Source organism: Pempheris klunzingeri, chromosome 6 (assembly GCF_042242105.1).
Source record: "Pempheris klunzingeri isolate RE-2024b chromosome 6, fPemKlu1.hap1, whole genome shotgun sequence".
In the NCBI taxonomy this organism is placed as follows: Eukaryota; Metazoa; Chordata; class Actinopteri; order Acropomatiformes; family Pempheridae; genus Pempheris; species Pempheris klunzingeri.
The window spans coordinates 491,095-517,163 of NC_092017.1; the positions used below are offsets into that span (position 1 = coordinate 491,095).

The 26,069-nt window shown below is 42.4% G+C and overlaps 1 protein-coding gene across 1 annotated transcript; it reads right to left on the reverse strand.

Annotated features, from left to right (window-relative positions):
- Positions 1–410: 410 nt before the first annotated feature.
- LOC139202573 (uncharacterized) lies at positions 411–26,069 on the reverse strand. Its single transcript, XM_070832100.1, has 6 exons — positions 26,035–26,069; positions 25,536–25,659; positions 13,227–13,326; positions 10,860–10,918; positions 9,251–9,315; positions 411–564 (listed from the first exon to the last, which is right to left on the reverse strand). The coding sequence occupies exons 1-6, from the start codon at positions 26,067–26,069 to the stop codon at positions 411–413; spliced, it is 537 nt and encodes a 178-aa protein (XP_070688201.1).

Genomic DNA, 26,069 nt, shown 5'->3' on the forward strand with positions numbered 1-26,069 from the left:
GGTAATAGCAATGCCCTTTGAACATCCGCACTAAATAACTGCACCGGGACATTTTAAGTGAAAACTTGGCCTTCGATCAGAAAATGTGGTGGGGTTCATTACAGTCAGTAAAAATGTAATACACACTGACTTTAGGGGAGGACCCCAAAAAAGTGTTATGCACACACAGATAGTCGGCAAACTACTGAACTGATGCTCACATTCACATCGATGTCAACAAGCAAAACTACAATTTCCGTTTGGAATTAATTCATATTTAATCTATCTATTACAGCAAATCTCAAGACCAAAGAGTTATCTTTAAAGGACAGCAAATATGTTTAGGCAGTATCAACTTACAGACTACAAAAGGAGATCTTAAAAGACAAAGAAAATAAGACAAAGAACAAGAGAGCACTCAAAGTAAAGACTCACTCTTCTAGAGAGATGTTGGAGTACAGAGGAGGGGGGGTGGAGGAATGAGGACCAAGAAAGCCGTTGGAGTCAGGCTGGGTTGTCGTCTCAACTGCTGTCCGTCTCTCTGGCAACGATGTCTGGGGGACAATTTCCAGCACTGCCCAGCACCTGAAACACACAGATAGTTACTAAAGGCAGATGAGACTTAATACCAGAAGAATACATACACGCCATTTATTGGAACACATACTAACTACGTAACATGAGTGGAGCTTTAAGGAGAATGTCTATTGCACTTAAATTCACTGGGTCGTCAGTAAGATTCCAAATACACGCTACTGTGGCTCTGTGTGTGATGGACGTGTAAAGAGATACCTGTATGCTAACACATTAGCCACATCAACTCCACCGACAGCTTTACCATCCTGCTGGCACTGAAGTGCCTGTGGTGTTTGTTTTCATGTCCAGTTAGTGCACACAGTCAAAGGCCTACTGACAATAATGCTTAGATGCTGTTTGTGGGGCAATGTTGGCCACAAACTTGCACAGATTTTGGACTCTTTTGGTTTGTTCCACCACCTCTGAGCTTCACCTGAACCTTCCTCTTGTATAGACCAAAGAACTGTCAAATCCAAATTTTGTAAGGATTGTTTACTGTTAGATCTGGACTCTTATTTTAACTCCTCAGGAACATCCTTTCTGCAGATAGCTGATGAGGTTCGATATGATCAGGAGTTTGGTGGTGGGGATTTCAATTTACCCACGGTACCCACGGTTTCATTTTGAGGCCCTCCAAAAGTAGCGTTGGGGGCATGGCAGTCTTGCTCCCAATCCTGGTTTAACTTTCCCGTTTTTGAGAATGAGACTGTCCTCAAGCCTGACATGGAAACAGAGACTTACTACTTTCAAAGTCTCACAAGAACACCCTCAAGAATTAATTACACATTTATCAGCAAGACTGAGTCTTACCACACTGAAACATGGCCTTAGGTCTGGCAGAGCACTGAATCACAAAACCTGCTCAATCCGTAAAATGAGGCGATCTTTAGAAGCTGACAATGTCTCACTCCTCCTGATGATTTCACTGCTGCAGCTGGTTATACTGTTTTGTTGATAATTAACTCCCTCCAACACCAAAGCCTCCTCCTCTTCTAGTCTCTCTTTGCCATACTTGACATTGCCATCCATTTCCTTGTGTGTTATGTGTACACCAACTCTCAGGGCTGAGTGTCTGCTGGGTTCTGTAGTGTACAGCCCTCCCTCCTGAATCTTTTGGTGCTGAATTCTTAAGGGCAGAATTTCAAAAGCAAAGTCTAATGGGTACAATTTGAACTATTCCAGCTTCAGTGACTTTAGCTCTGATATGTCTATACCAACAACTTGCTTTGAGCTGCCTCATTTAAATGAATCTCCCATGTCTTTGCACCTCTCCTGCCACCTGTGCACCATGCACCCACGCTGAACACCAAAATACCACACAGGCAAAGAAAATCTGCTGGTTGTTGCACTGCCACAAAAACAGGGATATTAATGTAACAACACTGTTAAGGAGCAGTGTAAGGGCTTTGTTCATATCTATAATATGTACTATTGTATAACTATACAGGTAATTTGCTGCAGTAAATACCTGTGAACCTTAGTAATACTAAGTTTGTATTATTATGTTGTTAGGATTGATCTAGTTAATTATCACAAGGTGAAAAGCAATACAAACAAAAACCCATTTCACACAACCAGAGGTTTACTTTGTGAAAATGACGCATTAAATTTGCATCAAAAAATAGACCCAAAATATATGCTCATTATCGAGCAACGACAAATCTAATACAAGTGATCATAACATCAGTCTGATGTTTAGAGCTGTTTGATGTATACAGAAACTCCTCCTCGTCCCCTCTGTTTAGGTCTTTTGGCAGCAGTAACAACTTCCTGACTGCAGCAGAGAGAAGAGCCTGTTGTCGGGGTGATCAAGGTCTTTTCTGATCGTCCCAGCCCCCGTCCTGAACCTCCTGGTGTATATGACTTGTAGGGCTGAGAGTTTACATCTGACCGCACCACCCTCTGTAAGGCCAAGTGCTCCCTCTTCACACTGTTCCCACACCAGATTGTGGTGCTGCCTGTCACGATGCTTTTTGTGGTGCAGGTATAGAAAGTCTTTAGGTGGTAGAGATGCTGGCAGGCTTTCTTCACCAAGGTATTGACATGAGAAGACTATGATAAGTCCTCCGTGATGCAGTCCACCCCCCCCTCCACCTCCACCGGGGACCCATTGATCCTGAGTGTTGTTCCTTAGTCTTGTTGACAGTAAAAGTGAGGTTGTCCTGGCACCATGATTATGATGTTTGCTTATGATGTTGGAGTCTGACATGGCCACACAGTCATCCAGTTGCAGAAGCTGGAGTTGAGGTCTCCAAGCTTTATGACAAACAGCATTATAACATGAGCCCCCCTTCAAGGTGGCAGGGCAGAGTGGGTATGCTGATTTATGGCATCATCTGCCAGAGGGTCAGTGCTAATGAGGAGGTGATGAAGTCAGTTTGTGTTTCAGTTGGCTGGTAACTTCGCTCAAAATGTTGAGCTGTTCTTCTGAAGCAACTGTATAATTGATTTCTACCACTATTGCTTGACTAAATGTTGAATATAATAACATTTCAGAGGAATTTTGTCTGCTGTGGTGCCTGTTAGGGTGCCTGAGCACATTTTAATGTCATGTCTCTTTTCTCAATTTTAGCAGGTGAGACTCTTTGCTGTCTCTGAAATTCTCCAGAATATGATCTAGCAACTGTAAGCTGTATGTTTTAAATGTGAAATATTAATTTGGTGTCATTATGTATTGGCTGTAACATGTGCAACCAGTCAGGAAAAGGTAACCTGCTTCAGCAGACACTGCAAAGATACATTCATGAATCAGGTCTAATTAACATCCAAGAGGTTTGCTGTTAGATTTGTGGTTTACTACCCCACATTATCCTGAAACCCAACATTTAGATGTCTTGAAATATCCTAAAACAGGGACTGAAAAGAGACTTTTGCACGACACGTCCTCATGTTTTGAGGGATATGGCATCTTTTATTACTCACATCCACATTCCTGCCACAGTTACCTTTTTCTTCCTTTCTGTTACTGCCCCCCCTATCATGTAGTATATCAAAAGCTCCACCACTTAACGGACAGTGACATGAGTATTGTTCTGTTAACTACTGTTTCCAAGGACACGAATAAACAGTCTCTGCTGAGAGAAATGGAAAAATGGAAATTTGAACACGGCAAACTTCGGTCTTGTGATATGATCTCAGCTACTAAATGGACCAAGTGGTAAGATTGTTCTGTGAACTTTTGTTTTCAAAAGAATGAACTTCCGTCTCCTCTACATTCACACATACATTAAAAATTGATTTGAAAAAAGATTTTACTAGTTTTTGGTATCTGACTCAATGTTCATCCTGCACTATAACAACCACAGACTGGACTGTCAACTGCTATGTCAAATGTGCTTTTATTAGCAGCTCAAATATGTGTATTTCAAGAGCGGATCCTGGCCGACCAGCTGTTCAACCAGCCCTCCAACAGGGATTGTCAAAGTGTTTAAGTCTGGTGGAAATCAGCCTGGTAATCCCTTAGGGTACAGCAAGTCTTTGGAGGCTTTCTAAAGACAAAAGCACGAAACAGAAGGTGAATCACAAGTTCTTCATTGGAAACCAGGGGCCATAAAGATAGGCTGCAGGGAGAGAGAGGAATCAAGTCATGGACAAATACGTTTTCTCCTCTCTCTGCGGCACTGGCTGCTGGTCTCTTTGAATCGGCAGTGCAGAGTGCAGCTCTGAGAGATTTATCCATTCATTTGTTGTAGCTACGCTCGAATGCACCCAACAACACACCATTTCTATTTTATTCTACTAGTCTTTCACTCTGATGGGTGGCTCAACAGAATTATGTCCCCAACGATAATTATCAATCAAAATTATGGTCTAAAAAATGGAGGCAGAGGAAATTGCTTACCAGGACGTCAAGCAGGAACAGGACCCCAAAAAGAAGTGGTGTGATAAGAGAGAGAGAGGGAGGTGAGAGGAAGCAGGGCGAGGAGGATTTGCATCTGTGCAGCATAAGTTTTAATGATTTTAGTCGACTTAGAATGGCAAACTGTGCTGGACTTCAAGCTTTCAGAAGAACAAATAATGTCAGTTCAAATACATTACATAAACTTTGAGTTCAGTTATTCCATCATAGTTTTGAGCTATTAGATAATATGAAATGTTTAGAATCTCTAGCAGTCTACAAAGAGAAAGCTAGCGGAAAGACCTGTCTTTCCAATGAATGTTTTCATTCATTGGTCAATGAGTTCTATGCCCTTATACCTAAAATATCATGAAGTCTGTGGCTACGATGTTACACACATCTATGATCTGAAAGGCGTCAGATTATGCAAATATGATCGTGCTTCCTTTGTTTCCTTACAGTGTCTAAGCATAAGCAGCATGCTAGCAGAGCAGCAGCAGCTTCAGTCCTATGTCTTTGTCTGCACGGGATGCAGCAGGGCTCAGAGCCCAGCACATAATCACTGTAGTGGTGCACGCAAAATGGAGGAAAATAGGCAACGAGCATAAGAATATGCTTCGAGCCGCACTTAGCAGAGCTAACTGTTACAAATGACCACGGTGGCGAGAAAATCCTACTGTGACAAAGATGAGCAAGACGCCATAATTGTTGAACTGGAATCTGGCACACACTTAAGGACAGTCTCTCCTTAAAGGCCTCACATGAAACGTTACGGAAGAAGTTGTGTGAAGAATGAAAAGAAAGACTGTGAGCAAGAAATTCAAGGTTTGGAAAAGTTTGCTGTGAGAGGGCATTTCAAATGCTGTTTGATGATCCGATAAGTACTTCATTTAAAGCATAATGACCTCTTAATGCACACTTTGCCAACCAACCCAACACAAGTCTTCAAATATGAGCCCTATAAAAGGGGGTGTGCACTAATTACTGCATCCATTGAAGTTTAGTGGCTTGTGAAGTTGCCGGTTAGCAGAATTAGTGGGCTCTGCTGAAGTTCAGTGAAATACAACAATACATATTCACTGTTGTGTGACACAAAGGCTGTGACCCTGAAAATACACAGCCAAGGCTGAGCCTAGGGATGATATGAAATGGTCAGGATGGGTCACAGAGGCGTGAATCATAAGATATACTGTAGTTTGGGGCCTCTTTTGTTGCCTAGAGGGACAGAGTGACATGGTGGCTAGCCTCATCTCGCATACTGTGAAGACGCATGAGGACTGTGCAGCCGGTGCCTTTCTTGCTTCTTTTGAAGGCTGACATTTGCTTGGCTTACAACTACTGGTCAGGGATGGATATCTAGCTAGTAGGTATGGGGCAATGGGGATCTGCAGCCTTCTTCACATGCTTAAATGTCTCACAGGCATCAGAAAAAGGAACACCCTGCCACGCCTTTCTGACGCAACACTGGAGGATGATAATGCTCAGTTACATTTGCCAGAGTCCAACCATGACTAGAGTTGTGGCTCTATGAAGTATCGACTACTTCTTCAGGTTTTGCCGTGGCTACCATTGGCTGTGGATAGTTTCTACTATGGCAAAATACTGCAGGTACAAAGAGGACTGCTCTACTGATGCTGCTTCTCACTTAGTAGAGCAGGGTTATATTACAGGTTTCTCCATATGGGATTCACTAGGTTTACCCAAAGTTCTATCAATACATTTCACAACTGGTATACAGTAGAGGTGTGCACTGGGAGTGGGACCCAATGCAAATCTTGCAGGAGCAGGCAGTTTGAACTTTGCTGTGGGTAGAAGTGGAGGGTGAAAAAATGATGTAGGATTCTGTGCTGGATGAATGAAAGTTGTTGAATTTGATTCCCTAATGCGTGAATTCATGACCAACACTGTGCTGAAATACCCACAGATGTATTAGGATTAAACGCCACGTGAACCGATCGGACATTCACCGAGTAGAGACAGAAACAAGCTGAACCTGAACATGCTTACTGGCGTTGCCATGGATACACATACAGTGTATGCTGGCTCATAACGACTAAACACTGGCCATCGTTTAACCAAATGATCTACAAACATCAAAGGATTAGGTTTAAACAGTGACAATTATCAGATTCTCTTTGGCTTAAATACACTTATTACCAACACGTATGCATTAGGGGACTGCATTAACTGAGATCCTGCAGGTCCCACGAGACCCAAAGCAAATACTGCAGGTGCAGGCGGTTCAAACTTTTCCGTTGGCAGGAGTGGGCGGTCTGGAACATACAGACTGAGGGTGCGGGCAGGAGTGGATCACACACTATGCAGGTGCGGGCGTTAATGTTAAACATGCAGAGCCCTGATAGAGACTGGAACCCATGTGAAATACAACACTTAATTGAGGGGTCATCGAACCATGTATGTACTGAAGTAAAGGTAATGCGATCGGTCAGGTTATTGCGGCGCATGTGTTGACCACAGGGTTCTGAATATGTGGTGGGAGAGAGTGAAGCCTGTTTACAGAGCACTGAGATCGCCCTGCAATGTTATCATGAATCGATAAATGGAGCTCCCCTGTGAGAAAGTCTGCCATTATAGAGCCTTGCTTTGCCACGGAACACTGCTTTCAGAATCTGGTGTGTAGGTTGGACACAAAAGAAAAAAAAAAAAACAGCTTGAAGCTCATAAATCTCAGAGAAGTATCCCAGAGGAGAGAGACTTATTGTGTGGAGCTGCTGTAAGTTGTTTTGCCAGAAGCTGATCAGTAAAGTACACCAAAGGTCAGATACAGCCAATTGTTGGGTATAGCTCAGTGAAATGTGTCATAGGGTGTGAAAAGACTATCTCAGTAGTACAGCAGGACATTTTTAAGATTACAATTTTATGTTAAATATGAATTTTATATTTCAACATTCTGACATTGTGGTAAGATCCAAATAGAAAACAAGGTGCTCAGCATGACTTCATAGGGACTGAAGAACCCAGATATTGCAACATATAAACCTGCAGCACTTAGATTAAAACTGCAGTGGTGGTTCACGTGAAGGATGTGTCGGCAGGTCTTGGTAGACTGGACAGTTTGGTGTGGTGTCACTCTTGATTAGACCGGTATAGATAAGCAGGATGCGCACTTTAAGTGTCAAAAGATCAAAAATACCTTTGTTGATGATGTGTTATCAGTACCATGATAGAGATTTGTAAAATGGGATCATATGATCAAGCAATGTAAGATAGAGAAGAGAGGAAAGAGATCAGCCCGAAGTGCTTCCACAGAATTGGACTGAGATATTTTGACTTTTACAGCAGTGCCTAGTTCGGATTAGACTTTAAAAACAATGCATCCTGCACTTTCTATAATAAAACCAGAGGGCATATTTTCCCCAGACCTTGCCTTCCTGGTAAATGATGACGTCCTGTAAACTTCACACCCAGAGTAAGAGTATTTATCACACTTGACAAAGCTTCACCAGGGCAACAGAGGACATTATGCAACTAGTTTCACTTATACGTGTAAAATCTGTGGACTGGCCCCTTGAATTTTAGCTTCTCATTTCTTTCTTTTTTCTCTCTCCTGAAACTCTCTCACTGAACACACACATCCAAATATCCACAAAAAACCTAACTGTTCACCAAGATCTTGGATCTAATTTTCCTTTCCGATATGGTGGGCTGCTGCAACTCTCTCCCTCTCTGTGCATGTGTGAGGGTATAATGGAGAGATGATTCATGATTTCTCTTCACTAAAACACTGGATGCAGCCAGTTTACCGAATGTAAATAAAGGTGCAAGGGACCATGCCTACACACACACTGTGGGTGCAGTCTGACTCAAAATTCCTTACCCCTGAGACTTGTTGCTATGTCGAGAGCAGGAAATAACAGGCTAAATGTTCCCACCAAAAGCACCTCTCAGCTGCAAAATGGGTCTCAAGAGATTATGGTTGTTGTGCTCTCTCTGGTGCATCAGTGTCGATGGTTGTTATGCCAGGTGGCCTCCTTTCTCTCTGGACCGGATTTGCTCTATAGTCCTAGCTGCTGCTGCTGCTACTGCCCACTCTCCTCAAACCCTTGCTGAAGGTCTCAGAGGGCCGTGCCTCTTCAGCCAATGTGGACGGTCTCTGTCTCCCAGATGGTCCAGCAGTGTGGTCACATGTAATCATCTGACCAGAGTGCTCAGTGTCAGTCGTGACCACATACTATCAGTTTAGGAAAGCTGAATTTTCTGAATTTCCACATATAGTTTAAATGAACCCAGTCACTCTCTCTGGACTATGACAGCCGTCAGCCTTTGTGCAAACCAAACTGTTTCCCATCTGCAATCCACAAAGCAGCCTGCTGTTCTCTCTAATTTTAAATCATATGGACATTTCACACATTGTTATTACATCGCACTGTCTAAACAAGACTCTTATTGTTAAAAATCAGCCGACAACCTTATTTCGACATCCCCTCACCTATTGCTGTTCCCCAATCTTGTCTTTGCCAGGATTCCAACGCATCAAACAACTGAGCTCCTTATGATGGCTGAAACATAAAGCTAATGATTACTCTTCCGAAAACAAAGCCACCCCCCCCCCTTCTCCCGCCTCCATAATCCCATGTCCTCTGCTTGTGGAGAGGTGGTGGCACTCATTCATAGAAGTAGCCCAGAGGCCCGTGGTGCTCTCCTCTGGGAGACAGCACACCAGATGCTCTCCTGGGGAAAAAGCTTCTGCCATGCACGTGTAAAATATTTGTTCTTTGTGTTCTGACTGGATAGGTTGGCTGAAAACTTCTATGACCTAATAACTATTAATGGACTGGAGGCTTTTCATGAATAAAGAAGCTAAAGAGCAGAACAGTAAGAGAATATTGTGCTTACCAGAGGATGTTGAGCACAGTGCAGGTTGTCAGACCTCCAAGCACTGCTCTTCGAAACCACAGGATCTATACAGAACGAAAATAGACTCATTGATGACTAACATTTTGCTCAGGCAGTGTCGTGGAAGAAGTCTGTATGACAACACAGTATCATTATGCCAACACAATGCAATATCAATGAAACTCACTGAACAACAATATTGAATTATCAGCCAGCCTTAGCAGTGCATGAAGTGCAAACTTCAATTTGGAGTCATTTGTGCACTTACACGCCTGAACAATGATGAAGACTCCTTAAGGCACATCAGCAGACTACATTTGGTGGGTTTGACCTTGTCTTTGTCTGTTTTATGCAAAATATCTGTGTTTAATGCAAAAGATTTATCTTCAAGACATTTTAGAGACAATGACCTCAAAATACACAAATCATGTCAGGGATAATGATACAGTTTGAAGTGTTCAAGCCAAATCAGATGAAGGTGGTTATTTATATGGAGCAGAGTATGTTATTCTGTCAAAAACACTGTGAAATTGTGGCAGCAGAAACCCAGGCTTGCTGTTAGTGACAGTGGGGCAAGAGGATATACACAGGGCACTTATTTACTTTGAAGCAGTAGTGCATCTCCATCCTTTCGTTATACGTATTTTGAATGTGTGCATAAAAGAACCAGAGTGGGCGATTAGAAAAAAAAAAGTATCAAGAAAGCTTTCATACTCAGCTCAGGTGGAAATGTTGGCATATCAATCAAATTGATATAAAGAAAAAGAAAAAGCGACAAAGGGGAAATGGAAACTTTGCAAATAAATCATGGTGTACAGTACACGACTTAAACATCAATCAAGCTTCCACTGAGGAGAGAAAAACATCAGATCTGTGTCGAGCAATGAGGAGAGTGTAACCTTCCTCAAATCAGTACATGAAACTCACATAAACGGCATCATTGGTGCTTTGATTGTCATCTTCTTCTGCAGTGCTTCAGTGGCCCCAAACGGAACACTCAGTGCCACCAACTCCTCATATTCACATACAGTTGCTGGTGGAGTCTGTCTGACAAAAAACCAGACCATGTGCCCAGGAAAGAGCACTGCCCTAACCAGCAGCACTTCGATAAAGACTGACCCAGCCAGCAGGCAGGGGGAGCCGCCTGGCAGGAATGGTGAGACAGAGCTAATGGGAGGCAGCAATGCTGACCAAATGGAGTATTAAAAAGTGTGTGGTGTTTCCACAGAAAGCACTGAATTGACAGCATCACTTCAGCGTCCATACTAGACATTTTCAAATAATACCGATCCAGGTGATGCCTCCACAAAAGTTACTTGCATCTGTAGTATGAATTTAATGAACACCAGGGGCTGCCCAGTGCAGCCACAATGCTGTTGGTCACTGAGCTGCAGACCGCTGAGTTACACCCACGTTGGCCAGTCTGGTGTGTAAAGGTGACTGAGAGGTCTTTCAGCCTTTCACTGCTCCCAGTCTTACAGCCTATCTTTCTCAGTATACTAACACCATAGTACAACAACACCATGCTTCAAAAGCCATTTCTGAATTCAGGAGCATTGAGTCTACAGATCAGCAGGCAGTGCAGGATATAGTAGAGGACTAGATTTACCTGTGCTTTGTTGTGTGAGATCTGTGAGAAGAGCAGAGGCATCACGTTTACAATCCCCCCTGTCGATGCAAAAAAAACAAAAAAACAAAAGAGAACAGCAAGTCAATCTGTGTGATATGGTCACTGCATACAGACAAATGTTTTGCAGTCTCTATTCATATGGTATATCTATTATTTTACTGTTACTGCTACACCTTTATTTCAGGTGGTGCCAACACTTGGTGGTGTCATCACTTTCCACTGTGTTCTTGAAAGATAATATCCCATTAAGAGGTAACCTTGTACAGCTGGAGAATAAACCAAATTTACTAATACTGTCCATGATAAAACTTTGATTCATTATTTGTGTGAACCACATATAATCAAAAAACAGAACCAATCACATCAGCTTTGAGCCAACATTACATTTCTAATCAAATTACACATGAAAGGAAAGTTATTGTTAATTTATCATTATCCAAGTAAATAAGTTATCTTTTAAAGATATGTCTAGGAATACATTTTAGTTTATATTCTTCAGTGTTAATATATAACAGACAAAGTGAAATGCAATGACTCAGTGTGCAAAATACAGGTCACTATGTAATCTTTCATCATGGGAATCTAGAGATAACACATGCCTATTTCAGACCGGACCAACAGTCTGAGTTTTTACTAAAATGATATAGTTTATGTGGTCTATACTAACAGATGTCACCTGGTCAGTATCACATACTTTTTTAAAATATAGTTCTCTCCTCTGTATGCAGTCCTCCATTTCTGATATTGTGATGGTTTCTGTCTTTTCATTCATCATCTTTAGAGAGGAGCCGGTTTAAATAATCTGCAGTGAAATCCTTCCCACCCTGCTTTAAGGAGCCGCGAACTCACGTAAAATCATTATATTAGTCTGGATTTTACTTTCCCATCGTAGCCTGAATGGTGTTAGAGAGGCCTTTAAATCCTGAGCAGAATACAACTCTGAGGTAAACATTATCCCTTTTTAATCTGAACAAAATGATTTAAAGTAGTTCTGTGTACTGTTCCGCAAAACCAGCTATGACAAACTGCAAAGCAGCTGTCATAGCTGGCAGTTTGCATGTTCAAATAGCCCTCTGAAGTAATGAAAGCTGGTAGGAAGTACAGTCAGAGCTGTCACAGAAACGCTAATGAAACAGAGCGACAATCTGTTATGCTGCTAAAGCTGATGTGTTGCAGTGACTTAAAGGAAGTCAAGGGACTTGCTGATGGCCCATCCATTTTCTGGCACGCACCTGTATCTAGAGCCGGGTTGCAGTGACAGCAGGCTACACAAGGTAGTCCAGACACCCCTCTACCCAGCAACATTTTCCATCTCCTCCTGTGGGGATCCTGAGGTGTTCCCAAGCCAGATGAGATACATAATCTCTCCAACCTGTTCTGGCTCTCCTACCAGTTGTACATGCCCGGAAAATCTTCAAAGGAAGGCACCAAGGACGCATCCTGACCAGAGGGCTGAGCCACCTAAACTGCTTCCATTTGACACAAAGAAGCAGCAGCTCTAAACGGAGCTCCATCTGGACGTGTCTTCTTCACCGCAATGGTCTGCATTACTGCTGACACTGCTTCAATCTGCATATCAGTCTCACACTCCATTTTACTCTAACTTATGAAGAGGAACTCAACGGCCTGGAAGGAGCAGTGCACTGTTTTCCTGCAGAGAAACATGGCCTCAGACTAGACTTCACATTCAACTGCAAACTGTCTGAGTACAGCCTGAAGGTCACAGACTGATGAAGCCAGCAGAACTCTGAACTCTGCAGAAATCTGCAAAGACAACATTACAGCCCAACATTACTCCCTCCAAGACTAGAATAATAAGAATAGAATAATAGGCCTTCTCCAAGTCCACAAAACACGTGTAGACTGAATGGCCTATTATAATTGCAGCCCTGGCCTCAGCTTGCCCAGAGAGGCAGAGCAGTGTGACAGCCTGATAATTGCAACAAACTCTCCTGCCCCCCACCCCCTTTTTAAAAATGTCACCTGGTGGTGAATTGGATCAAATGGTTTCAGGTCCACAACATATGGCTGATGATATGATGATATATCCACGATGTCAATTGTTGATCTTGAGTAAATGAACAGCTGTACTTTTGTCATTTCTGATGAAGTGGTATTATTTGGCTACTTTGCTGTGAACCTGCTACAAGTCGGTTTTCCAAATCTGGCTGGCAAGAGTCACTGGATAGTAAGTCTGTCAAGGGCTGAAAAAAGAATGGATGTAGAGGAATGTAGAGAAAGGAGCACGGACTGGAAAAAAGAAAGAAATTTGGAGCGCCTGAGAGGTGAAAAGATGAAGACACAAAGTGAGACAGTGAGCAAACAGCATACAAAGATGATTCTCACCCAGAGCCACTGTGCCCATTAGGAAAGGTTTCCCCATCTGACTGAAGTCACTGGTGCTCTGAAGGCCGACCTCTGACCCCACTGCAAATGTCACAGCCACCTGAGACACACACACACACACACACAGGGCGTTAATATCAAATGAACAGTCATTACAAGACTAAGACAATGTTGTGACTAGCCAATTGTAGGTGGGTCATGCCTAAACCTAACCAATCAGAGGTGGTCTTCATGAAAGCAGTCCACAAACCAATGGGTGATGTCACAAAGGCTTTATCTACTTGCATTGCAATGCATTTAAACACCAGATATAAATAGTGTGTTAGCCAGTAACTACTGCAGACTGACAGCTGAATGATCTGCATCCTTTATCATCTGTTTTCATGTTTGCTGCATAAGGATAGACAGTAGATACACACATTTTTAGTTGTCTTCTAATTTCTTACACTTTATTTCACACTTTCTGCCATTTGATATGTTTGATAACTTTTGCTGAGTATGAGAAAAATGCCAATTGGATAGAAAACCAAGTGTAGATCTATATTGAGAAGGACAAATCCACTTGGAAGGCTTCGGTGAAACCACTCAACTACCACAGTGAAGTCAGAAACCTGTACAGCTTCCAAGGAGATAAGTGAGTGCAGTCTGTGTTTGTAGCTAAAAAGAGAGCGCTCAGAAAACAACAAAAACACACTGAGGTCTGTTTCCTAATGGACAAAGAGAGATGTGAAAACTGTGAAGATGAAAACAGCTGCAAGCCATTTCACAGGCACAGGTAAGAAATGGAGGTGAGAGAGGAGAGACAAGAGAGGAGTGGAGTGAACAGACTGAATAATAGCAGGGCGGAAGAGAGATGTGAAATGGGTATGAGACAGCATAATCCAGAAAGCAAGGAGGGAAGAGAGAGTTGAGAAGGGGAATGCTGCGAGGACGAGGAAATAAGCCACAAAATTGAACAAGTGTTGTAAAAGAATGAGATAAGTGGCAAGAAGGAGGTGTGAGGAGAAGTGTTTTGAGGAAGAGGACAGTTTGATTGGTTCTAATGACTTCTAAGTAAGAGTCCTATACACCAACTAATGCTTTTTAGATAGACTGAAACATCCGAGAGGCCTCTTTAAAAATCTTTGAGAAATTGTCTCATCATCTCACAATGGGTAGGTTTCATTAGGGCTTGGACGAAGAATGGACTGCATTTTACCTACCTACCACCTCCCCACCCCCCACCCCCACCCCCTGCCCCACACACACACAAACACACACACACACACGCACCATAAACCTGACTGCATTATCCTCTTCCAAATGATTTGACCGCCCCGTTCTAGGCTGCAATATCCCCGGCTGTCATGGGAGGCTGAGGCATTAAAGGTTCAATGACAACTTTATTAGAGGTGAGGGTCTGGAGTCTTAACCAATTATAAAGCCTGAATAAATGTCACGCTAATTATTTCCAGAAAGCCGTGAAATTGTAGTCAATTCTCTGTTAATAATCTACCTTCCAACACAATTCCACAGCTGGGTGCATGAGATTCATTCAAAAAGTGTGTGTGTATGTGTGTGGGTGTGACTTAAGGCGTCGCTTTCTGGGACACACGCCAGCAGGGTCATAGTCAGGATTTTAGAAATACTGAGGTCATGTGTCAACAGTCACAATCATCCCCACACCCCCAAAAAGACAGTCCGTTGTTTTCATTATCATTTAAATTCCAATTCACTTCATATTTTGCAAGTTTTACTGAAGGGGAGAAGTTCTTCTAAGGAAAATTCTCTGAAAATCAACATTTTCTCTTGATTTCAAGAGAGCAGATTAAAATGAACAACTGTCCACAGCACAGGTTCAATGTAAACACTGGGGTAGACACATATTAAGAGAGGGGTGAGGGGGTCCTCCCCCAGGAAAGTTTGAGCATTAAACACTTCATTTCTTGCATTATGGAGAATTGTTCTGCAGCAGCTCCATCAATTTATGGTGGGCGTGTTTTTATTTATGTAAGCGAGTGTGTGTGTGTAAGACTGTGTGAATCCACACCTCTACGGTATGCGTGGTTGATGTAATGGCCAAAGCTTTGTCTGAAAGCCAAAGCTTCTTGACTGAATAGGGCTCTCATCAAGGTGTATCTGCTTCATTTGGTCTCCACTGTAATTTTATTTGGCTGCAGGTTTCTGTGTGAAGCAATCAGTCAGGTGTCTGCTGGAGCAGCATATTGATTTGGATGAAATCAAACAGGGAGAGGAGAGGAGAGGAGAGGAGAGGAGAGGAGAGGAGAGGAGAGGAGAGCTTCAATAAAATATGTTGCATGGTAAAAATCCCAGGGGGTGGAGGGGTTGGGGGTTCTGTATTTAGCCTGAGAGGGGAACACTCGCACACACACACACACACACACACACACACTACAGCGGCGTCTGAAACCACTCCATAGTTACTAGATAGTGCACTATATTTTACTCTGCCGTTTCACTTAACTGTCCAATCTTTAAGTGTGTACATTCATACACCATGTAATGCCCCCAAAGATTCCACATAGACTAGTGTCAGTCTCAATTTACAGCTCACTATCGGCTAAACTACTGACTGTCATTACATCCCCAGGAGTGAATGAGGGAACGGGGAGTGATTTCAGACAATCTATGGTTGATTGGCAATGCCCTGACTGTCCTGATGGCTTAGTTGCACCCTTGGCAGGGCAACTTAAACCATTATCCATGAGGAGGAATACCTGTGAACATGTGCGGGGGTTCTGTCTGACAAACACAGGCATCCCTAAACTGACAGGTTGGGATAATTCAAACAAATGCATGACCTCACACTCCCCAAAATGACATTTCCATCGTAACCATCACTGTTACAGCCACGTAAACGGTGGAGCAATGTGAATGGGTTCCTCTGTTAGTGCCCTCAAAGAAAACAAACTGCTGATGAACCCCCCATCAGGGCGCCTTTGTCTCACCAGAATCAATCCCAATCGACAAAGCTGCCCTGGGGGCCGCTTAATGTACATGTCCCCCACTTTGCCTCTTCACAGACCTCAAACAAAGTCTCATTTAAATCCTGCTCAAAACATCAGTCAACTTCATAAGTTGTTTACTGCCAAGGTTTCACATTCACTCTTCATAAAGTTGATTTAAAAAGGGGCTAGATGCACCAATCTAACTTTGGCTTTCTGAAAGTGGTTTTTTGCAGCAGAGAAACATCTCCCTGAGGCCAGTGTTTGGAGACTGGAATAAATTATGGGCTGCTTTATTTAGGATTATACTCCTGTGAAGGCAAGGCAATCAAAGAGGCGCCAGCATTGATTTTGTTTTGAGTGTTCGGAAATCCGGGTAAATGCTGTAAAGGGCATTTTCATACATTTTCTGACTTTCAATGTAGAAAAACAAAATAAATAAAACATGGTTTTCGTTTTAGGCCTCTCTTATTCTTAACTTTTCCTGAACCCTAACAACTAAAACACTAACAAAGTCACGATCGTGTTGTTTAACTAATTACTCACTAATAATTTGTTCCATTAACCATTACCTTCTGTTACTCAGCCCATCTCCACACCACCACAGCCACGTGTCTCATCTTCTGTATTTAATGTGTGGAAAAGAATGAGAGTTGGTGGTTCAGGAAGCAGCCAGCCTGCACATCGGAGCTGCTCACTGACCACCAACAAGCACGCTCAGTGTATGTAAGAAGCACTTCACAATTTCCACCCTCACCATGAAGCCACGGGGCTCACACACTCTCCGGCTCCCAGCAAAGCTAAGGTTTTATCTAGCTAACAAGACAACATGTTACTGAAGATGCTTTCCTCTCAGAAGCTTGTCCCCTACACACTCCTGGAGCCACGGGTCTCTTGAGGGACGTCTACAACCTGCGAGGTTGAGGTCAATTTAAAGACACACAGCCAAAGGCATCTGTGGGCTACTTCTCAGTAACTTTTCTACTTTCTCAACTTCTCAGTGAATTAGTGAAGAGGGATGGCACAACTGTCCCTGACAACTTGGAACTCTCTACAGGAAATGAAAAATACAGGAGAGCCTGCCATATTTCTTTGCACTAAAATGTTTCATTTGTACAAATGATAATGAAAGAATCTCCATCTGATTCTTTAATGTCAGTTTCAGAGAACATTCCTACTGAAACATATTCATTGCAACATTCTTAGGAAAAACCCACAGAGCATGGTCAAACGTACAAGGTTTACAACATAACACTGTAGTATAGCTCACACAGCCAATAGTGGTGGCCCGCAGTGAACATGCTAACACATTAGCTAGGATACGTCAGCCCGTTGGTGAAGCAGCTACCTCAGGGAATCCAGTCTCTCTAATTTCATCTAATGGCTAATGAGCCTTGCTCTAGCAGCGCAGAATTGGAGCAAAATGTTCAGAATGGAGAGTAATGAGAAACTCGTGGCTACCACTCACAACAGCAAATGACACTGATCACCCCCTCGATCATCACATCGCATTAACGTCATCTGGACAGAGATGAAGGACTTTAAAGTGAAGGAGAGCTCGCCGTGCCACTGCAGCTTCGAACAAAGTGTCTCGCTGACAATGTTGCATGCTGGGATGTATGAGCGTATTTATGGAGACCTGATGTACCGTCTTTATGTGTATGCCGCTCTGCTTATACAGTATCTGTACGTTTCTGTTTTGAACAAACAGAGAGAAAAAAAATCCTCCTCTGGGAAATAAAATCTAAATCTATGATATCTGAGGAGAACAAGGGAGAACATCTGTCCAACGATCGGTCGGGTGGAGGAGGGATCAGCCCGCTCTGTTCATTTCAGTCCCAAATGATGCAACCAAATAAACGAAGTACATCAATGGATGGTTTGTCAGTGGAAATGGTCAAAAATGAAATGAAAGTAATCTTTAAAACATTTTGTTACGTTCCCTTTGAAGCTTTAGTGTAGCTGTTGACGGAAGGTCATACTTCAGCCAGCCTTTTATTTGCCATGACATCACTTATTAAACTCCCCTGTCTCTCTCTCTGCTCCCTCTATCTTGGCAGCTCAGGGCCAAGAAACTGCTGTTTTCTTTCTAAGTATACCAAAATAGAAACATTAATATTTCAGCCATAAAGAGAAAAATCGCATTTGCTAGGCCATAAATGGCTGGTGCTTGACGATAGTGTGTTTTATTCTGGTGCAGTCAGCCTTGCCTGCCTGGCTCTCTCTCATATTGATGCAGAGTACAGGCAATGGCTCTCTGTGCCCTGCTCCAGCAGTGAACCTCTAAATCTTAACGCCTCCCCCTGTTTGGGACTTAGCTCTAGGACACATTTCTCTCATATTGTGTGTGTGGATGTGTGTGCATGCGGATACATGTGAGTGAGCTCCTGCACAATGTCTCCACCTACAGGGTGTAGATGAAACAACAACCTCCTCAAAACAACACCAGTTAACAAGCACTTTTTGGAGGCGTGCCGATTATTTTGTCCACCTCCTTCTAAAGTTGGCCTCAGAAAAAAACTACAGAATTGAACCAACAGCTCTGTGACACGGACTCAGTGGTGGTCAGACAACTGTGTGAATGCTTGCTTGTGTTTGTGCATGAAAGCACAAGGGTGTATGTGAGTCATCAATGCAATCTAAAATCAATTTGTCCAGTTTCTCCATTGTTCTTCAAGGACAGAAGATCCTTTAGGGAGTCATAAATGTTCCAGTGCCTGCCTCCTGCTCTGGAGGGATGGAGCCATTGATCTGATGTTGGTGTATGGATAGTTGTTCTCATATAGCCTCAACATCTTTTCATTCATTCCCCAGAAAGGCATTTTGGGACAAGGTTCTGGCCTCAATATGTATCAAATGTATGATATTTTAGTTTGATAGACTTAGTGCACTTAGTAAGCATGGTTTAAACTGCCAATTATCTGTTCAACCCAAGATGTCTAAGGACACATTTATTGTCAGTTGGTAGGAATACAGCATGTGTTTGCCATACCATGGTCATCAACACTTGATTTAAAAAAAGGACATAATGTTACTGGTTTCAACTAAAGTTGAAACTCATAATGTCAAAAGGGAATAGCCTCCTGAAGCGACCTCATGATCAGTCTAAATGTGCATTCTGTGCTGTGAGATCACAACGTTTAATGCTAATGTGGGCCCTGTCTGATTGGAGAGATTAGATCATTGTAAAGATTCCAGGAGGAGACCTTAGGGAGTGTAAAAACTACAGAGGAATAACACTGAGGAAGGTGCTCAACCACATTCTACTGGAGAGGCCTCAGAAAGTGGCTGATGCAACACTGAGGGAGAATCATGGCGGCGTCAGGAATAGATCTTGTGACCAAACTGCCGCCCTGACAATTATCACTAGCAATTCATAGAGGGGAACTCTCCCGTCTTTGTCAATTTGCAAGAAATTTGACGGTGTTGATCTTGGGACACTTTGGAAACTGTATTCATCGCTATCATCACCCACGAAGTCGAGTCCTTCGTGAAGGGCGCTTATAAGAGGCCTTTGAGGTTCTGACTGACACACGACTGGGATGTTTCCTTTCCCTCTTCCTCTTCCTCCTCTGTACAGACTGGATCATGAACCAGAAGTAGCAGCAGAAGCAGCATACCAAACAGATTTTGCTGATGATATAGCACTACTTGCACATACTCACCTACAAATGCAGGACAAATCACGTACGTTTGAAATATCTGCTACTACACTTGGGCTCAAGATCAACACAGCAAGAATAGCATTCAGCCTCCTAAATAACACCTGGAAAACCTTCATTATTTGCTACCTCTGAAGCCTAATGGACACATAAACACCATCACCACCCTCTGGGAGTGCACCAAGCAAGGTGCCATAGAGCTTCAAATTAGGGGAAGGATGTGGAGCTGGATAGTCCGCAAGCTCAGAATACACATCAAATCAATCAACAGACAGGCACTACCATGAACCCATGAGGCCAGAGAAAGTGAAGAAGACCTACACCCGCCTAGAGAAGAAGCAAAGAACAAGATATCAAGGCTGGCGAGTTGTCATGACAGCAACTGGATCAAAAGGCACAGGAGTGGAGATGGTGGCTGCCCTATGTTCCCTAGGGAATACAAAGGCCTGTGTAAGTTTTTTTTCCAAAACAAAGTCTGATATCTGCAAGTTCTCTTTATACACAGTGGAATATGTCAAAGGGAATAAATCAATATCAAGTGAAATAAATAAACATCAACTTATTGTAAAACTCCATTCTGACACTACTCTATACCTTTACACTGCTGGGTGTAACATAGACTGTAAATGTGTAAATTGTATTGTATTGTGGGGGTCTTTCTGAAGAAAAAGTAGGCGTGCTCACTAATGCTCATGTATGATTGGTACTCTGTTGCCCCCCCCCCCCCCCCCTCCCTCCATTGCTTTAAGTTGGCTGCAAAGAACAAAACACCCAGAAAAGTGAGATGTTGTCACTGGGTAAAAATAACAATCATCTGTTGCGACTGTGAGTGCAGCTCCGAATAGTAAAACCGCACTGTGACTCCAGAGATAGAAAAGCAGAAATTGAAAATGAGATCAAAAGACAGGATAAGGAGAGAAGGGAATGGCTAACAGAAAATGAATTAAAAATCAAAGAGTGGAAACCTCTGACTTAAGTGTTACTGTGATGACAGGGAAAAAAGATAATGGATTTATCTGTTTGGCTACTAAACACACTGATGTCTCACTCAGAGAGGCTATCAACCAAACACCAAGGGAAAGACGAACAAAATGAAACTGTCTTCCTACCACATCAGCCAGTATCGAACAACCACAAGCTCCACAACAATTCATCCTTTAAAGAAGAATACAACGGTGGTTCACCGTTCACAGGTTTCCTTTTTGTTTAATTTGTGCTTTTTTTACATGGACAGCTCAGGTGTTCCACTCAAAGGACCACAAACCACCACACTATGTCTTGTGTAACAGTAGAAACTCACGGCTGGCTCCCTTGCTGTCAGTGGGATGTTACTGAATAATGCTCACATTGATCTCTTGTGGTACTATTTCAACATTGTACAATACAATTTCCCAGTCTGGGATCAATAAAGTACGTCTATCTATCTATCATTGGCTCATCAGCCAATATATCAGTGTATTAAGTGCAGAGGAGCAAACTTTGAGGGCAAACAAGAAAAATGAAAGCTCCGTCCTTCAGGGGACTTTTGGCAACCAAAATAGCAAAGTCAAAGGGAAGTGAGAGTCCTGGAGAAAAAACATGGTTTTGCGTAAGCATTTCTTCTAGTGATGTGATGAAGTGATGTTTTGGGAGGCTGGGGAGAGTCTCAGTTCTCAGACTGACACACCAAGTAACAACTAATGATGTTATTTTAAAGTCACTGACTGGTTGCAATTTTGAAAAGTTACCATGTATTTGATCATTAAAAGGCACTGGAGATTCACACTAAGAAAAGGTTAAAGTAAAAGGCACTAGATGTTATCCACAGCACATTAAGTACAGATATGATCCTACATTTGTACCTGACCTGGATGTTCCTGGAGATTTCCTCAAATTCTCCAGCCTAATTACCACATTATGTAATATTTTGGCCTGTTAGTCCAAACTACAGCCTCCGATTACATGGGTGCTCGGGGGCTCAATCATCCACCTACAGCTGTGAGCACCCAGGGGGCAATCATAATGTGAGGTGACCACGCTGTAATCTTGTCATATTAAGATTATAAATTATAAATCCATACATTCATTATTTATGCCCCCTTATCCTTTGTAGAGTTGCAGGGAGCTGTCACCTCTCTGGGTGACAATGGGTGAGACGTGGGGTACACCTCGCACAGTCGCCAATTACAAACGTGTAAGACAGACAGCCATTCAAACTCACATTCACACCTGTGGGCAATTTAGTGTCAGATATTAAGTTAACCTACAAGTCTTGACCCTGGGAGGAAACCGCGGCACCTGGAGAGGAATTTTGCTCAAGGGCACATCGGTGGTGGTAATGAGGTCGGGGCAAGCACTGCTTTTACACTTTCCCCAGCCAGATTTAACCTGGGGACCCTCTAGTCACGAGCCTTTCTAACCTTTAGGCCATCACTGCCCCTGGTTTCTTTATGGTCTCGAAGCAAACTTCTCAGCCCTAAGAGTTATAAATAAGAATAAAAACATTTTATTCATAGAGCATTTCTCTACATACCCAGAGCCACTTTAAGTTAGGAAAAGGAGGATAGAATCTTTCTTTGGTCACAGTTACTATTCAGTGACTAGTCTTTATGTAAGACATGAAATAATCACAGAATAATCCAAGTATAATGCTCTCAGTGTACATTCAGTGCAAGACTGACATGTATCACATTATGTATTCACATATCCTTTAATCATTATTTTAATGTAATACTGTGTAGGTAGTGCTAGAAATAGAGTGTCAGTGAAAGTGTTGGCGAACAACACGGCAGATGTAGCTGTTCTAGCTGTAACCTTGTGGGATGTGATGGTGGTAAATGAATGCACTTACCACCATCACATCCCACAAGGCCCAAGCCTAAAGACTTCCTTCAAGAGCACCTGCTGAGCTGCTGACACTCCCTGATGTTGGCAAGCACTGACCTGGAAAAGCCCGAAACCACCACACACACAGCGGGAGCTCTGTAAGCAACACAGCTTTTGCACGAGGTGACCAGTGTGCAAAACCACTTCCATCCATTTTGGCAGCTTGCACCTCGCACGCAAAAGCGGCAGTCATGGCAACATGACATCCATCAAAAATGGCCTAAGGATAGACACTTTTAGGGAGTGGACGAAGACAAAGCTGAAAAGCCTTTAAAGTGTAAAGCGTGAAGGTGAGAGGAGACTCTTGAAACGTTTCATTTCATAGTTTATTTTTTATAAAACAGCACAGGGAGTAAAATACAATAAATCATCTGCTACAATATTTTATTTCTTGATAATTACATCTTTTTAAATGAACAGGGAGGTTTGTTGTGATGTGAACTGCTAACATACCACTGGCCTCAAGTTCAAAGTTAGTGCGGTTCATTATAAATGTCCCATCCCCCACTAGGAAAAATGAATTGCTTCCATGTCTCTGCTGAATGTTGTTCACCTTTTCAAAAACCTAATTCATGACATTGTGTCTGGCAGCACTTTCAAGGGCAAATATCACTTTCGCAGCGTTTTATGCATAATTTTCCTTAAGAGTCATCAGAAACTGAAGCGGTAACGGTGACCGATAACGGACCACAGTCTTTCAATAGCAGATTAAGAGCAGAAACTGCAGGACTTGACATGATTGTGTCTAGCTGCACCATGCTGACTACTGATGGCTTCCATTTCAAATGTTCAACGTAGGTTCATTACAGATGAGTAGTGACAGATAAGAATGTCCTGAAGTGATCCTAAGGATGTGGGCATATTTAAAGCTGTTCAGTCCTCTCTTAGATGGACTTTGCTGTGTTTTGCACACCTCAGCCTGATAGATTTGCAGTGAAATTAACTGACTGGTGATTTTCTTTGTTGTGTTCTGATGGTAAATCTGGTATCTCTCCTCTTTTATTAGTAACAAGCAACGTACAAAACATTCAGCCAGCAGCAGCACTGTTTTTTAAAATGCACTGTTAATAGTTTTTTATTACTATTATTCTTTTCATGTCAGGCGACGGGAGGAATGCGTGCGTGTCTGTGTTCGATTGACAGCTGGCAGGCTGCCGGCATTACACTGCAGGGAACGTGAGACACAGTAAACAAAGCTGCACTGTACGCTGCTGTTTGAAGTGATGCAGCTGAGCAGCCAATTAGAAAATGTCGCCTGCTAGGTGACGTTAGAGGTTTGTTTGGTGGCTCATTCACCAAGATGTTCGGATGAGAGGAGGGAAAGCTAATGTGTGCTGTTGTGTTGTTTAGCTGCTGTCTGGCTCAGTTTGACCGCCTGCTCTGCCCGTGAGAGAGCGCTGACATTCCTGCTTTATTCTAAGATCTGATTGGCTGTACTAAGATAAGGCCTGAGATGGATACACGGAGTAATTGACACAAGCAAAGTGTACAAACAAAGAGCTGGATGAGAATCAACATGAAAGAACAACAGAGATATTAGGAGTTTTATTTTGAGTCTGAAACTGCAATAAAAGTTTGATCCCTACTGTATCTCCCTTGCTCCCCTCTTTTTCTTCTCACCATAGGCAGTGCCTCTCCTTTTCCCCTCGTCTTTACCACTATATATATATATATATATATATATATATATATATATATATATATATCTATCTATATCTATATACTGTATGATACTTCAATAAATGTGTGAGATGAGTGCGTGGTTTTATAGCCATCATCTCCTGTTTGACCCGTTTTACAGATGTCATTCATGGTTTCAGGCTAAAAAAAGAGTGTGTTCTTTCTCTTCTCCAATAAGATCACCAAACACTTTGTAGAGCACAGCCCCTGATTCTTACGGTAATTAGGAGATATGTTTGCCATAGGAGCCACTTTGAAATAATTAGAATCAGTAGATTAGAAAATAGTCCACTGGCAGCATTTTATTAGATCTATTTGTTCTGTTTTTGTTTTGTATTGTTTCTCTGGCAAAAAGAGAATAATATGATAATACCTAAATATGTTATTCCTTTATCAGCCACTATATCGGATGAGTGCTAGTTCCATTCATAGCATCTGGACGCATCCCATTTATCTTTCCACAAATCTCCAAACAAGGCACTGAAATATATACAACAGCGATGTACAACAATACATCATCTCCATAATCATTTTAGCCGTCACAGCAGTGTGCTGCTACAGTGCTACCATACGGCTGTGTAGTATACGCTGGAAGCACTAAGGTGCTCCCATACATCTGTATTTGACTCTCATGCGATATGTACACTTTTAATAAACTGGACATGAGTCAACACGTACATTCATCTTAACATGTGGGAGCTACTTTAAAGTGAGACTACTTATCGGCTGGTAACTTTCACTTTCATCACAGCCCTGCTGAATGCCTCCTGTGAGCCTAATTCCTAGTTTAAAGTTCAACTTCATTTAACATATGTTTGATGTTTACTGTGATGTTAGTTTAGAAGAAGAAAGCTTGAGCAGAGTGGGTGTTCACTTCGCCTGATTGTGGTGCCGCTACACTCATTTATTGGCTCTTACTGCTTCCCACTCGAGAGAGTCACATGTAACACCTGGTGGTAAAATTCAGCATCTCCAGTTTTAGATTAATATCAAGCTGGTTTGACTCCTAACATTCTTCTCTGTACTTATCTTCTTATTACAATGATAAGCTAACCTTCTACTTCCCAAGTGAAAACACTTAGGTTTCATTATTGGGAATGGCAAATAATAAGCAAGGAAAATACAAATAAAAAAAAATAGAACTGACTAATGGTTACCGTGACAATGAGCAGGATTCCTTTCAGCAGGGTAAGCAGCGATGTGACTGGCTGGATGATTGTGTGGGCCAGCAAGATGGCGAGAGTTAGAATCCAGGTGAAGGCCGGGATCACATGGACGTGGCTGTGGAGAAAAAACACAAGCAGTCTTACACTTGAATGTTTGTATCTGTGTTCACGCTACTGAACACAATAATACTTCCACTACTTGAAACACATCAAAACGCTTGTCGCACAGTTTAACCATGAAGACGAGCCATTTTCACAGGTGAAGCTTATGTCCTTCACTAAGCTGACAGCTCTGTAATATCTTGCATACACTGAACAAAAATATAAACACTTTTGTTTTTGCTCCCAGTTTTCATGAGCAGAACTCAAAGATCTAAAACATTTTCTATATACAAAAAAAAACCATTTCTCTCAAATATTGTTAACAAATCTGTCTAAATCTGTGTTAGTGAGCACTTCTCCTTTACCGAGATAATCCATCCCACCTCACAGGTGTGGCATATCAAGGTGCTGATTAGCCAGCAT